We start from the raw sequence: 16,728 nt of genomic DNA on the forward strand, positions 1-16,728 counted from the left end.
ATCAACTTGGAGAGCTTCCACCCCCACAGCCCAACCCCATCCCCAGGAACTTTGGTTTTACTGGGTGAGGGAGAGCGGCGAAGGCCGGCTCGGGAATTAGCAATTTTGTAAAACTTCCAGAGGTGCAGGGTGAGGATCATTTCCCATGGATCCAGCCAATAAATCTCCGCTCCCTGAGGGGAAACCAGAGCACAGCTTACCTTGGGCTTCTCCTGGCCCCAGCTATGCTGCCAAGCAATCCCATCCCCCTGCTCTGGGGAGGTCAGGAGTGGTCCCCCTGGCAAGGCGCCCTTGAAGAATACCCTGCATCAGCGGACTCTTTCCACACCCACTTCATCTCAGCTTTTTCCGAGGTCAGATTTCCCTGGAGCCAAAACAATGTGAGCGACTGAATGCACGCTCACGCACAAAGTTCAAAAAGTGTCTCTCTCATTGTTCATTTCCTGATGAGCCTGACTTGCTGGCCTCTGTTCTCCTGGCATGCTTGTCTGCCTCCTCCGGCAGCCCAGCTTGCTGCTTGCCGTGTGTGTGTGTGTGTGTGTGTGTGTGTGTGTGTGTGTGGAGGGGGGGCTCTCTTCACAGGCAGACCCCTTCAGAGCCACCTTCCACAAGAAAAGCTTGGAGGGACAGGTGTTGGGGGGGGGACTGACTGGTAATAGCTAGAAGGTAGTTCAGAGGTATGAAAGATTCCTGGCAGAAAACCTTGCCCCCATTCCTCTCCTCTGTCCTGTGTCTATGGTTGTAGGGCAGAGATGGGAGCAGTGGATGAGAGAGGAAAGGAAGGACTTTCCCTGGGGACGGAGAAAGGATGAAAGGAAGTGAGGAGAAGCAGACACAAAGCTTCGTTGAAAATTTCCCCTGCCACAGGAATTTCCAGCAAAGCTCTTCAAGTAAGGGGCCCAGAAAGAGGCGTTTAATAATCACTCCAGGGAGTCTAGAAGACATGCTCCTGAGGCTAGGAGGGGATGGTGGAGTGGAGAGGTGAACAGCGAGCCTCAAAGGGTCATAGATGGAGGGTGCAGTACCAATCAGAACCGGAGTCTGGCAGGCTGGCCCAGAGAAGCCAGCTGCCAAGGGGACGGTTTGCCCATGCTCCAGCTCGGTCAGTCACCAGGACTCCTAAAGTGTGATGCCCTCGTTGAGGCCAGGCTGGCTGAGGACCTCGGTTAGACGATGGCACGCCGAGAACACTGGTAAAGCTCATGGCGAGTCTTACAAGTTGTGTCTTCTAGAACAACTTTTTTTTACAGTGTTTTTCAGTTCTCAGAATGTAAGTCACTTCATTAGTGAAGTTTAGTCAAAGCATTTTATTCTTTTTAATGGGATTGAAAATGGGATCATGTTCCTAATTTCCTTCCTGGATAGTGAGTTCATTATCAGTATATAGAAACACAAGTGGTTTTCATAGTTGATTTTATTGAATTTGTTCTTTTATTTGTTTGTTTGTTTGTTTGTTTATAGATAAGGTCTTGCCATGCAGCCTTGCCTGGCCTGGAATTTGCTATGTAGATCAGGCTGGACTCAGACTCACAGATCACAGAGATCCACCTGCCTCTGCCCTTTTGAGTGCTGGGACTAATGGCACCACCGTCGCACCTGGCTTGTAACAGTTTTTTGAAGGATACCTTTAGAATTTTTGATTCAGTCTTGCTGTATATTCTGGGCTGTCCTCAAACTCATGTTCCTACTGCTTAAGCTTGTCCAGTGCTAAGATCACCAGCGAGAGCCACCATGCCCAACTAGCTGTTTTACATATAAGATCATGTCATCTGCACACAAGGACAGTTTCATGTTTTCCTTTTGAATGTAGATACCTTTTTTTTTTTCTTTTTCCTATCTAATTCTTCTGGCGACTTCTAGGGCTGTGTTTAATATGCGCATAGTGAGCATCCTTGTATTGCTTCCGGTCTTGGATTGGAAGGTTCAGTATCGTGAAAATGTCCACAGCAACCAAAGTGCTACAAAGATTCAATACAATCCATATAAGAATCACAGTTGGGGCTGGAGAGATGGCTCAGTGGTTAAGAGAACTGTCTGCTCTTCCAAAGGACCTGGGTTCAATTCCCAGCACCCACATGGCAGCTTACATCTGTCTGTAATGCCAATTCCAATGGATCTGACACCTTCACACTAATGCACATAAAATAAAATTAAATAAATTATTAACAAAAAAAGAATCACAGTCATCCAATGTTATAGAGTAAAACAATTTCAAAATTCAAATAGAACCACAAAAAGTCCCAAATAACCAAGCAATCTTGACCAGAGAACAAAATTAAAGGCATCACAGTCCCTGACTTTAGAATATGTTACAAAGCCACAGTAACCAAAGCATCATGGTGACTGGCATAAAAACAGATTTCTAGATTTTATGGAACAAAATAGAGAGGCTGGGAATAAAGCTACATACCAACTGATCCCCCACAAAGGGGAAAGTCAGTCTCTTGAGTAAGGGGTGCTGGGAAAACCCACACAGAGAAGAACAAAACTGGACCCTACCTCTTACCTATACGAATAACAATGATTAAACACTTAGCTGCAAGACTCCGAAACCACAAAAGTATTAGAAAACTTAGTGAAAAGACATTGATTGGACAGTGAATAGGCAATAAAAGCAAAAACAGCCAAGTTGACTTATGTTAAACCAAAAAGCTTCTACGTAGGAAAGGAACTGATACCCAGATTAAGAGACAGCCCACAGAATGGGAGATGATATTATAAATCATACACCTAATAAGGCGGCAATGCCCAAAACTTCTAAGGCAGCGGTTTTCAGCCTTCCTAAGGCTGCGACCCTTTAATACAGTTCCTCATGTTGTGACCTCCAACCATTAAATTATTTTTGTTACTACTTCATAACTGTAATTTTGCTACTGTTACGAATTGTAATGTAAATATATGTTTTCTTTCCAATGGTCTTAGGCAGCTCCGTGAAAGGGTCGTTTGACCTCAAAGGGGCTGTGACCCACAGGTTGAGAACCACTGGTCTAAGACATTCCTAGGACCCAACGGCAGAAAACCTAGGAACACAGCCACAGAGTAGGCTAAGGGTTTGAATAGACACTTCACCCAAGACGTCATGCAGATGGCTGGCAGGTGTCCAAGGAGAGCATCATTAGTCACGAGAGAAATGCCAATTAAAACACAGGGAGATATCAGCTCATACCTGTTATCAAAAACAAGACAGCGATTGCTGGTGAGGCTGTAGCAAACTGGGAACCCTTGTACAATGATTGTGGGAATGTAAGATAAGGCTGTAGAGAACTGTACCCAGGCTCCTCAGCAGATCCTAAAGCAGAACAACATTCCGGGATTTATTCAGCTGAGCCGAAATCATGCTCTCTAAGCATGTCTGTACTCACGCCAATGGTCGCTGCAGTTGTGGTCACAAGAACCACACTCTGAGAAACACGGAACTGGCCATCAGTGTGTGAATGCAGAGAATGTGGTATGTGTGCAGAACAGAGCATTTATCCAGTGTTTAAATGAGGCAAATCCCACAATACCAATAGCGTGGATGAGCCCCAAGGACATCATGCTAAGTGAAACAAGCCAGCCAAGGAGGCTAATTACTGCATGGTTTCCCCTTGTTTAGGTGTCACGGTTTGGAGGTGGTTTGTCCTCTAAGAGTTTAGGTGTTGGAGGCTGGGTTCCCCAGGATGGTAGTGTTAGGAGTTGATATAAAACCTTTCAGAAGGGGATGCATAATGAGAAGAAATCAGGTCAATAGAGGGGGTGAACGCTGTGGAGTGAGTTCTTTAGTTGTTATAAAAAGAGCAGGCCTGGCCTCCGCACCACTCTCTGGCTTCCTGCATTCAGTCTGAAATCTTTCACACATGCTTTGCCATGGTGCCATCTACCACGAGGTGACACAGGTTGGGGAGCTGGTACCCATGGTGGCTGGACCTGTAGCCTCCAAAACTGCAAGCTAATTAAATCTTTTGAAAACAAAACATTCAGCATCTGGTCTGATAGCAACAGAAACCATGCTAATTCGTCAGGTATCTAAGACTGTCAAATTCACTGAGTCAGAGAACAGAGTAATGGTTCCCAAAGGCTCAAGGAATGTGAAATGGGGAGCTATTTGCTAGTCAGTGGGTACAAAACCTGCAGTTAGGTTGATGAATGAGTTCTAGAGACCTGCTCCACAACGCTGTACATATAGATAACACCACCATATTTACACTTAAGAATCTGTTAGGAGGGTAGAGCTCCTGTGAATGTTAGCATTACAACATGAAATATTTTTTCCTTTGTGTGTGCACGCACATATGTGTGCTGAAGATGCATGTATGTGTGTGTTCACACGCATGTGAATATGCATGTGAGGTTGATGGTAGGAGTCTTTCTTGGTCACTTTCCACTTTACTAACTGGGGCAGGGCCTCTTGCTAAATCTAGAGTTTGTGGACTTGGCTGGCCTAGCTAAACAGCTGGTCTCAGAGATCCCCTCTCCTTCTCCCCAACACTGGGGTTACAGTTGTGCCACATCTGCTTTTAAATGGGCATGAGGCATCTGAACTCCAGCCCTCACATTTGCATGACAAGAGCTTTACACACAGAGCCAACTCTCCAGCCCGAGAAAAATAAGCAAAAAATGAACATGTTAAGCTGGGTAGTGGTCCCAGCAGATTAAAGAGGTGGCTGATCTCTGTGAGTTCGAGGCCGCCTAGTCTACAGAGTGAGTTCCAGGACAGTCAAAAGCTACACAGAGAAACCCTGTCTCAAAAACAAACAAACAAACAAACACCCTCAATGTTACGCAAACACAAGATGTGAATAGGAAGGCAACAAGACACACACGAATACACATACAAGTATGTCTCAGTCTTGGCCACTTCCTGTTACTTACTCTCTTTGCTTCCTGGCTGCCACCGGTGAGCGGCTGTCTTAGCCCATGCCCTTCCTCCATGGTGTTTCTGGCTTTCCACGGGCTTTGAGACAAGGGAGCCAGATGACCATGGACTGAGCCTTCTAAAACTGTGGCAATCAATCTTTCTTCCTTCAAATGGTTTCTCTCGGATATCTATCTCAGCAACAAAAAGTTGGAGTTAAATATCTGTGTAGGAAGGGCAGGTGTTACAGACTGTAGGTCAGTCATCTGCCTGACTCCAAGAGAAAGCCTATGCCTTCCCAGCACGGGGTAGGCAGCAACAGCAATTTTGATTCTAGAAACTTCCTTGATGTGGCTCTATCTGCTTTGGCCTGCTGCTCGTGCTTGGGTATGATTCCATGCGATAAGGAAAGTGAGGCAGCAGTTAATTCTTAAGAATTGACTTCTTCATGGCTTCATCTTTTCTTCTTCCTCCTCCCCATCCCCTTTTTTGTTTTTTTCTTTCTTTCTTTTTTCAGACAGGGCTTCTCTACGTCACCCCGGCTGTCCTGGAACTTGCTTTGTAGACCAGGCTGGCCTCCATCTCCTGAGTGCTGGGATTGAAGGCAGGCACCACCACCACCTGGGCAGCTTCATCTTTTCTTAAGGCTAAATCAGAAGGCAGTTTTTTTTTTTTTGAAAGGTCCTCAGATGCAGAGTCCAGGTCTCCAGGCCAATCCATGGCATAGACTGGCTATATGTCTCTGGGCAGGGACTCTGCTCATATTCTCTTTAAGATATGGCATATGCTTAGTTCCCAAGCCTGGAGCGCACAGCCCTCTGAGAGTCCTGGTGCCTAGTGGGTCCTCTAGGCACATCTATGCTCTCTCCTAGCTGCCCCAGTGCACCTAGCTCTTTCTCCATGCTGTGCTGTTCTCTCTAACCCTTGTTAGAAAAAAAAATAAAATAATGCATTCTAGCTTGAATTTGAAATGTCCCTCATAGGCTGTTTTGAAAGCTTAGCCCTGGGCTGGTGGTACTCTTTTGGGAAGGCCTGGACACTCTGAGGAACAGGGCTGGAATAAGTTTGATACTGGGGGTGAGAGGTGAGGGGAAATGTGTTTTTTTTTTTAGTGGTACATTATCCTTGCCCACTCTGATCTCCACTCTGGTCTGCTTCCTGTTCTCCACCATCATCTCCAGCTGCCATCATGCTCTGAGTAATGATGGAGAGGGCCCTTCGAAACCATGAGCTGAACTAAGTCTTTCCTCCCTTCAATTTTGTTTTTCCTGTCAGGCATTCTGTGTATCACAGCCACATGAGAGTAACTATCTCAAAGTGCTGTGCAGATGAGGAAAGCCCAGAGCTATCTCTTACCCGAGAGGGTGCAGCTAAAACCAGGTGAACGTGAGCGCAGGCAGGGGGCAGCTTGGCAGAGTTTTTCTTTTACAAAATGCTGAAAGGCATAGAAGGCTTGCTATTCGAGATTACCCTGAGCACAGTGTGATTCCGTGTTTGTCAAAATGTCTGTCCCCTGCTCCCTCCCCCCAAAAAGCTTAACTCATCAAACAAGTGTGCATTAGGAAGGCCTCACTGCTCCCTGTCTGTGCAGACCTCTTGGCACCTCCCGGATCTCACACCACAAAGTTTGCACTACCTTAGGTGGTGTGAAAAATCTCCCAGCAGCCAGGGCCAGCACTCCTGCTGGGGGAAAGCAGGTGACAACAACACCGGGAGGAGGGGGAGAGATCACGCAGAAGGAATTGGGCAATTCAGGTCACTGCCCTAGAGCAGCGCCATTCCTCATCTTGAGATGGCTCTTAGGGGCCATGTGGACAAAAATGGCCACTCCCGGCTACGTATCTCTGAGAGTTCTGCCTTCCACTCACTCCACAGGGACACAAAAGGCCAGGCTGCTGTTCCTCTCAGTGCTGCACTTTGTGCTGAGGCCCCGAAGAGTAAAATCAATTGGGAGAGGCCACAAGCGGAATGAGTGAGGCAGCTCTAAAGTCAAGCACAGTCATAAAGAAACAGAGACCACCAACACAGGGTGGCTCAAAGCTGTGGGTTCAAGTGACCCGAGGGCGGTATGTGCTCCGCTTTAGGCTGGGCTGAGCACACTGTTTCTTATAAAGGGATGCTCCCAGACACAGGCACAGCCTCCTTTTACTCAGATTGCTTATTACAGTCTATCCAAAAAACACAAGCATGCCTCTCCACTCTGTTGTTTTCCTTTCAGCCCACTGACGGTTTTCTCTGTAGCTTTTCCTGAAGATGATCCGAAGAACCTGCCCACACTGTTGTCGTGTCTGCCAGAGGCCCAGGCCCAACCCCCACACTCCCTTCTTGCCACTTCTCTGCCTAGGCCCTTTGGTTCTCCAGAGACTACTTTTCCCTGTGTCCCTGGTGGCAGCAAAGGGCTGCCAGGGCAGAGGACAGGGATGGCTGGTACCAGATCCTACTGAAGGATTCTGGGATGCTTTCCACTTGCTCTTCTGGAACTTTCTGGAGACATGCCTCCTCCCTCCCGGCTACTCTTCCTCTACCTCCTATTTGGCCCCACCATCTCCCCATTTTCTGCTCTCTTCCAGGGTGATACTCCCTGTCTCCAGCCTTGAGTACCAGGTACACATGGACGCCTGACAAATAAATTCCTTATTTCCCGTGTGACCTCTTTCGGAGCTTTAGCTCCTTCCGCCCACCATCCTCAAGGCAGCCTTAGAGGGGAGTCAACAAGTGACCCAAATATATGTCCTGAGACCTATTTTCCTGGGTCTCACTGCCGTTGTGATTCTTTTCCTGAAACCCACACCCCAGCGAATGTGGCCATGGGGCTGGTAAACAGGAATTCCACCACATCTTCCTTCCACCTTGTATCAGCAGTCTTAATGGCTCCCACTCTTAAGGATGCTACCGCCCCACTCTCAATGGGCTCCTTCGTAGTAGAAGGTGGGTTGTTTCCTGCCACCTACCTCCCAGTGTCCATTTTTGCTCTTCTATTCCCCCCCACACACAAACAGCCACAGTGACCTCATAGAGTGAGCTTTCCCATCTGGAAGAGCAAGCACCCCAAATTTGCTTTGCTAAAGTCTCTTGGCTGCTCGTATTTATTATTTTTAAAAGTTTTATTTTTATGTGTATGTATGTATGAGTTTAATCGCATCACATGCGGGCAGTGCCCCGAGAGGCCAGAAGAGGGTGTTGATTCCCTGGAACTGCAGTACAAGCGGTCATGAACTGTCCCACACGGGTGCTTGGAACTAAACCTGCACCTTCTAAATGAGGAGTAAGTGCTCTTATCTGCTGAGCTCTCTCACCAGCCCCTATTTATTACTTTTTAAGATAAACTTTAGAAGCAAAACAGTAAAAAGAAAAAAAAAAATCAGTGGCAAACCAACTCAATGCAAAGATGCATTCATTGATATGCCACCCTAAACTTCTACTAAGTTTTAGATGAGGAATGATTAAGGTCTGAGTTAAAGCTCATTTCTTTACGCACAGGGAGTAGAAGCGTGGGGGAACCATCTCTCTCCCTTACAAAGGACCCATTCCTTCACATATAATCCAGCGTCATTGCTTTCTGGCGTTTTTCTCGCGTGTGTCTGGGCAGAGCTTCCACTAGTGGCGGCAGGTGGGCCGGGCGGCAGGTGGGCCGGGCAGTAGCGCTGGGGCCTCTGCTCTTACCTCCCTGAGGCAGGTGTAGATGGGGCACACCAGCACCCGGAAGGGCTCGCCCGTGCTGCTCCGCATGGTGCCGAACACCTCGCACAGGAAGGTGATGAAGCCCAGCCAGCGCTCCACGTCCTGCTGCTGCAGCTCCTCGCGCACAGTGAAGTCCTTCTGCAGAGGCACAAGAGAGCATGTCAGCCTCCCTGGGGCCGGGGCCAACGTCAGCTGGACCGCAGGACAGACAGGGTTTAAATGAGGATGGGAATCTGCCTCGTGTCTGTCTGTGGCGCCACTCCCAGTTACCCTGGGTTGGGGGCACAGCTTTTCCTCCTCCGAGAGTGGTTGGGACTTTATCACCCTCCTCCATCACAGATGTCCCTGGGCCTGGGATGGAAGTCCCCAAGACTGTGGACTGGGGATGTACACAGTGGTAGTGGAGGTGTGTGAGTGTGTGTGTGTGTGTGTGTGTGTGTGTGTGTGTGTGTGTGTGTGGTGGGAAGGGCTGGGGAATGACAGCTTTCTCAGAGTCATTATCTGCCGGTTCAATTCATTTCGTCTCCTTTGTCCGACTCTCAAATCACCGTCCTGTCAGGGAGTTAAGGAGAACGCCGTTTGCCTGTGCAGATCTGCCGTCCACCACTAAGGCCCATTTTAGCCCCTGTGCTAGGCTCAAAACACAAGTCCAACTCCTGCCCGCTACTGGCCTGACAGATGATCGGAAGAAAAATTTTAATTTATTATTATTCTCTCTGTGTGTGTGCATGCTGTGTGTGTGTGTGCACATGATGTGTGTGAGGATCAGAGGACATCTCCTGGAGTTAGGTCCTTTTACAGGTACATGGTTCGGGCCATCAGGCTTTCAAGGCAAGTGTTGAGCCAACTTGCTCACCTAGTAGGAGAATCTAAAGTCTTCATGAACTCATTCATTCATTCATCCATCCATTCATGCATCCATTCATTAATTCTTCTCTTAAGAGTATCATTGCTATGTGCCAGGCAGATCACAGGGGGCCATGAGAAAGCACATTTACCCTGAACTACTGACACAAGAGGTTAACTGCCAGAAGAAGATTCCGGTGAAGTTATCTGGGGAACCCAGAAGGAGGAGTATTCTCAACTGGAAATCAGAGCCTTGAGGACGACTAGGCTTCTGAGATGCAGACAAGGCCTGGGGTAGTCAGGAGACAGGTGGGAAGGAGAGAAGAAGTTGCCGGGTGCTTGGAAGGGAGAGACATGGGCATCAGTGGGGAGCCTCAGCTGTGTAAGATGAAGAGATTTTGAAGGTCTGTCCTACAACAGTTGTATATTTAACATTTTACATTTGCAAGCAGTGCACTTAGGATGGTCGAAACGGTAACTTTTATATCATTTTATTAAAAGTAAAAAAATTAAAATTTTCTTGAATAGATGTTCCAGCCAAGAAAATATATGTATGCTTTAGTTCTGAGGGAATCTCGGTATAGAATAACAGCAAGGGGAACTGAAACTGAAACCAGGCAGACTTAATGAGGCGAAGTCAAAATAAGTCAGTAAAGGGTTGTTTGTTAAGAGGAAGGCAAAAGCCAAGAATAATTTTTAGAAGAAAAGATATTTAATTTTTATTTAAAAATTTCATTTTGGCTTAATTCTAATTACTTTCTTTCAGTTCTTTGTGAGAGAGGGTTTCTCTGTGTTGCCTTGACTGTCCTGGAACTTGTAGAACAGGCTGTCCTTGAACTCAGAGATCCGTGGCGCATGCCTCTCCTCCTGAGTGCTGGGATTAAAGGCGTGTGTCACCACCGCTCAGCTCTATTCTAAATTTTAAAAGCAACCTTAAGGATAATTTCATAGTAGTAGTCAGTTAGTTAATAATGAAAAATTAAATTACTAAAGACTGGTTAAGACTGTGAGAAGGGGACAGAAGACTGAAAAGCAAACTTCATTCCTTCATTTATACCACAAAGATTTTTAAGTCTATCCCTTTTCCCTCAGCTTGCTAACCAGAGAAATAAAAGTAAAACTATGCCTTGAAGAATACTAAAATTGGGCCAGCAAGATGACTCAGCAATTAAAGATATTTGCAACCAAGTTCAACCCCTGGAACCCACCAGTTGAAAGCACAGAATAGACCCCCATAAGCTATCTTCTGGCTTCCACAGGTACACTGAGGCATGTGTGTGCCCCACCCCCACAACAGATAAATATAAAAAAAGTCCATTAAAAAAATAGAAACCAGTAGCAGGGTATATTAAATGATGAATAAATAAAAATAACTGGACAAACAAAAAGAAAACTAAATTAACAGTAAAATCAAAGTTTTTTTTTAATCAAAGTGTTTTTAAAGATAAAAATAATAATGACTTACGAAGATATAATAGTGCTTGTAGTAAATAGATAACAGCACAGATTCAAAGTGTAGCAAAAGCTATTGAGACAAAAGAGGGATCAGAGAGCACTACAATGGGAAAGGAAGTCGCTGACATCCTTTGACAGGGTACATGGCCAAGAATGAACTACCTTGCTGATCTGAATAATAAAATTAAAACATCTAAACTAGAACAGTTCTCATAGACAACTGATTCTGCTATAATTTCCCAAACATAATGCTGTCACCAGGTATAGCATCAGAGGCAGGTAGATCTCTGTGGATTCAAGGCCAGCCTGGTCTGCATAGTGAGTTCTGGGGCAGCCAGGGCTACTTAGAGAGACCCTGTCTCAAACAAACAAACAAACAAAACTAAAAAAAAATAAACCAGAAACCAAACCAAACCAACAACAACAGCAAAAAACTTGTGGGATGTAGTTCAAGCTACAATGAGAGGTCAATGGTTGTCTTAACTACTTTGGCTATTAAACAAAGGAAGAGAATCATCATGCAAACCTGTGTTCTCTAGTGTGATAGTCATACGTGAATACTGAGTACTTCAACGGGCCTCACTGAACAATGTGTTTTACTTATAAAATAGACCGTGGCTTTGTAGACTCGGTAAGGAAAAAAGAATGTAAAATGTCTCATTTAAAAAAGGCTGATTGGGGCTGGAGAGAAAGCTCGGCAGTTAAGAGCACTCACTGCTCTTGCAGAGCACCAGAGCTCAAGTCCCAGCACCCATAGCTGGTGGCTCACAACTGCCTGTAACTCCAGCTCTGCAGGGATCTGATGCCTCTTACCTTCATGGGCACCTTCACCCACATGTATGCACATACAATAAATAGTTTTTAAAAGTTGAGTATGTGCTGAGAATTTGGATATACTAGGTTAAGGAGAACCTATAATTACATTTAAAATTGTGTGAGTGGGTTGCATTTTATTTCTAGCAGATCAGTGTTATCCCAAACTCAACTCAAAAAAATCAGAAAACCATCATCAGCTAAGGAAGTATAGGAAAGAACACAATATAGGTAAAGCTGGAAATTAATTAGAGGATAACAAAGAAAATTGTACATAAAAACAAAAAAGAATTAATTCAAAGAAGAAAAAAAATTCAATATGGAAACAAATATGGAAGGAGTAAGGCATGAAAAAAATGATCTCTACATGAAGTTGAAAAACCTGATGAAGTGAGTAATGTTTCAAGAAAATAAATATCATCAAATATTACTAAAAAAGAAAGATATCAAAGTGAGGAGAGATGAAAAGACATGAACAATGAAGTTATACAAGAATTACCTTTATAGGGAGGGCTCTCAAGTCATGGCTCTTTAATAGATAAATTCATCCAAACTATAAGAAACGTGAGATAATTGTTTTCGTTTGGAAACAAACCCAAAACACAGGAAAAAAAAAATGAGCTTGCCAGAGTCATCTACAAGCAAAATCTCCCAGTTATAAATAAGGAAGTGCACCAGCTGCCCTCTCTAATGCGAATGGACAGGGAAGTCCTAAATGAAATGCCAGCAGAGAGATCCATTATAACCAAGTATACTTTCATCCCAGGAAGGCTGTAATGATTTAGCATCAGGAAATCTATAAATGCAATCTATTACATCAAAGGGTCTGATTGAAAAACAGCAGCAATGCCCATGGGTGGAAGGGAGAGAGAAAATTATTAGATTGTATCTGTGAAAAAAAACCAGGAGAACTCTCTAATAAAGATTAATCAGAGTTTAGTAACTAATTAATATGAGTGTTTAGATATTAAATTAATATATAAAAGTCAACAGTTTGCTTTCATGGTGCAATTTACCAGTGAGATGTTTTAATGATCAGAAGCTAATTTATAGACGTCTAACAGGAACTGTGTGCTTGTGTGGCAAGGACACTGGTGTAGAGACTTGAAAAAAAAAAAAAAAAAAAAAGAATGATCCTAAAAGTAATTTGAAAGATTAATAGGGGAAATTACTAGTCAAGACACAACAAAATTGGAAAGGGTTGTATTACTTTTAATTTATTCCAAAGCTTTAATAATTAAAAGGCCATGGGATGGACAGAGCATAGACAGCCAGATCAGATAGCCCAGAAACAAATTTGGCATCCACCAAGGTTGATCCCATGATCCCTCGGGGTCACAAATCAGAGGCAGAGAATGCAGAATTTATGTGACCAACACTTCAGTGGCAGCTGTCTAATGTCAGGCAGAAAAGAGTCCACAGTCTCTATTCATCCTGGGCCCTGAGGTGAGCTCCAGGTGGGACAAAGAGGCAATTAAGAAAAATAAAGGGGAAATGGAGTGAACTCACAGTTTGGGCGAAGAAAGGTGGCTTTAGAGTGAAGCAACGGAGGCTCCACAAAGCCGTTGAAAGAGGCCGCTGACATGGGGCAACAGGCCTTCGGTGACTAGGACAGAGGGTAATTGCTTTACTATATAGCAGCAGTTCTCAACTTTGGGGTCAAACGACTCTTTCACAGGAGTCGAATATCAGATATCCTGCATATCAGATATGTACATTACAATTCATAACAGTAGCAAAATTAAAGTTATGAAGTAGCAATGAAATAACTTTGTGGCTGGGGGTCACTGCAACGTGAGGAGCTGTACGAAATGGCTGCAGCTTTGGGGGTTGGGAATGACTGCTTATAGCTTCGGCCTCCCCATGCCTGGCAAATCTTCATGGACAAACACAGGGGACATTAAGAAGGGAGTTACTGGTCCAAACAAAAATTGTCAATAAATACGTGGGAATGGCTGTGCATAGTGGCTCATGCCTATCATTCTGAGGCAGAGGCAAAGAGGATTCACTGCACGTTTTAGATCAGCCTCAAGAAAACCCTCAGGGAACACAAGCTTACTACCAGTAGTAGTTAAATGAATAAAAATAATTTTTGCCCATCTGCTGCATTAGCAAAATTTTAAAAATGGCAATTATCAACGCTGGTGAGAATTTGATAGACAGGCATTCTTACACACGGGCAGTATATTTTTTTTCCCCAAGAAACCTTAATTAAGCCTTATGAGTCATCTGGTAATTGCACCTCTGGGTAACTATTATGAAGAAATAACGAGAACAGGAAAAATACTCTTAACCGGCCAGCGAGACGGCCGACTGGGTAAAGGAACTTCCCTCTGACTATCTCAGTTTGATCCCTGGGACCTACAAGGTAGAAGGAGAGCAGGGTTTACTACGAGCTGACTCCTGACCTTGACACACAAACGATGACATGCACATGTGTGCATTGACACAAAATAAACATAACAAATGTAAACGATATCTTGAAACAAGCTTAACATAAATAATTCAAGAGTCTAGGCACCTAAGGAGAAAATGGTTAAATCAGAGATTAGCCATGCATTCACTGAAACTTGCTTGTAGGCTGGTCATGGTAGCCTAAACCCTTAATCCCAGCCCTTGGGATGAGAGGCAGGCTGATGTCTGTGAGTCTGAAGCCAGCCTGGTCTGCACAGTAAGTTACAGGGCATCCATGGTTACAGAGACCCTGTCTCAACCAAACCAAACCAAACCAAACCAAACCAAACCAAACCAAACCAAACCAAAGAAACAAACAAACAACCAAAAATTTGCTTGTGAAAAATTTATAAAAGCACAAGAAGATGCTTATATAATGCTAAATGAAAACAGAAACCCAACTGCATCTCAACTGTATCTTATCCACAAATACAGTTTTTAAAAGAGCTGTTCAAATGTTTAATATGGTTGCTTTCAAATAGTGGAACTGTGCTTGGCCTTTATTCTTTCTTTCATTTTATGGATTTTTTCCCCCTAGATTTCTGTAACCATTTTTTTTTTCATAACCAGAAAAACAGGTACTGACTGTAATGGTTCCTTTCCTTACCCCCTTTTTCTTTCTTTTTAAAGTAGGACAGTGGAAGTCTTGGGGTGACTGGCAGCTGGCACTGATTTCCAGCAGATGGGGTGTGAATATGCCCCACCTAGAGGCCGGAGCCTAGCCTGTGTGTCCTCTAGACACCTCACCTAAAGGCTGTGTGTCTCTTCCTGACACCTCTCTGGTAGAGGTTACCAACCCCCCTCTACACAAAGAGCCCCTTTCTGCCAGCTGAAACTGGCCTGTCCTTGGGTCTTGAGTCTGCCCCCAACCTCAGCCTCTTGCATCCAAGAGCAGCAAGGGGCCTCAGCTCAGGGGCAGTTATTTCAAAGTCTGCTCTTTGGCTCTAAGTTCTCATCTGACAGGCAGGCTCCCTCCCAGCAACCCCTGGTGTCTTTCCCCAAACTCCAAGGCTACCATTTAAGCCCGGTTTCCTGCCTAAAACTATTTATTGACGTACTGCTATTTCCTGCACCAGCCACATCAATAAGCCCTGAAAGCCATTCAGTGTCTCAGGTTTCTCAAGGCATTCTGGGAAATTCTTCCCACTCTGGATAACCACATGAACTTTGGTGTGGTAGAATTCTGTGGCCAAGCCAAAAACAGCTGTGTACAGGCAGAGGGGGAAAAACACAGCTCCCCTACCCCCTTGACCCTGTGGGCAGGCTAGCCACAGCAGGGAGATACTGCTGCAGGGGTAGGGGTGGGGGTTGGGAGGGTGGACCTGGCACAAGGACCACAGTGTATTTTTGCACTTCCTGAGGCTCACAGACCGCCTTGCACCCTGCATACTCACCATCATCCTGATCTTTTTTTTTTTTTTTTTTATCAACTGACCAAGGGAGAGCTGCCCATCCAAACTGGACTGCCCCAGTGGCTAATACACTTCTGTTCAGAGGTGTACTGCAGAGTCAAGCCCACACCCCCACCTCAGGGAGGGGCCGGGGAGGGGTGGGGCAGAAAGCACTCTTTTAGTAACTGCCGCCAGGAAGTGTTTTTCCCCCTGGTGAAGTTAGGATGGATTTGGAGCATGTGTGTTGTGGATGCGGGCAACCAGTGGCTGTCCAGCGTTGGTAGCTCTGCCATTCTCCCAATTGGTGGGGGCTGAAATGAGCTATTTGATGGGATTTCTTTTGATATTGGGAAGAGGAAAGGAAATTTCAAATCAAATTCACTCTGTTGTTTTGTTTTGTTTATCCGGCTCCAACTTTCTCTTGCTTGAGGGTTCTGTTCCAAACTCTCCTCCTCTGATTATGTGCCTATGGTAGCAGCCCCCTGCTTGTTCCAAGGCCCCTCCTGGTTCTTGTCATCTGATGTGGGGCCCTGAACATGCTGCTGATTTACTGACCCCTTAGCCAGGAACTCACAGGGCTGGGATCCGTGCCACGCCTCTAGGATAGTACCTGGCTCATGGGAGGCATTCAGTCATTGAGTGGACAGATCACTGCTTTGTGATGCCTTTGCCTTTTCTGTAGAACCGCCCAGGCTGATGCTCCTCTTTTTCATCCAAGGTTTGAGAGCAGAAAGGTAGGATGCTTCCCTTCTCTCACTTCTTGTACTTCTTTTCCGATGTTGCTGCAAGTATGGTGTCACCATTGTTGTGTGGTGTGGGGGTCACCTGTGATTCTGGCCCAGCTCCTCCCAACTAGGGTTTCTCCTCGGGACAGGCCCTCTTTGGACTGCCTGTGTTCCTCACTTGCCCACACAAACTCTACAATGTCTCCTCATTGCTCTACCACTCAGCCCAGGGCCTGCTGCCTGCACCCAGAAGGAAGCTGCTGTCCCAACCATGTCATTATCAAGGGGGAAGCCTAGAAAAGGAGGCTCCCACTGGAAGTCTCTTATGCCAGAGGCATCAACAGCAAGGGGGAAAGGGATTTCCCCAAGCTTAGGCCAGGGGTACTATCACAAATCAGGCCATTTCTGGCCCCAGAAGACCCTGACTGTTCCATTTCGCATTTCTCTTGGGACTTTAGCACTTCAGAATCCTAAAGACTTGGGGATGTTAAGCTACTTAAAGTTGTTTCCTGTGTCTGAGTACCAAAAG

At 45.4% G+C, this 16,728-nt stretch overlaps 1 protein-coding gene across 6 annotated transcripts in view; it reads right to left on the reverse strand.

Moving 5' to 3' along the window:
• Window positions 1–16,728, reverse strand: part of Ctif (cap binding complex dependent translation initiation factor) — a 241,383-nt gene that overhangs the window by 28,147 nt on the left and 196,508 nt on the right. For all 6 annotated transcript variants that reach the window (XM_055622607.1, XM_055622606.1, XM_055622609.1 and 3 more), the window contains exon 10: window positions 8,498–8,653. In XM_055622607.1, the coding sequence (XP_055478582.1) occupies window positions 8,498–8,653 (156 nt within the window). The remainder of the gene's footprint in view (window positions 1–8,497; window positions 8,654–16,728) is intronic.

This window comes from Psammomys obesus, unplaced genomic scaffold (assembly GCF_907164565.1).
Source record: "Psammomys obesus unplaced genomic scaffold, mPsaObe1.curated_primary_1811, whole genome shotgun sequence".
In the NCBI taxonomy this organism is placed as follows: Eukaryota; Metazoa; Chordata; class Mammalia; order Rodentia; family Muridae; genus Psammomys; species Psammomys obesus.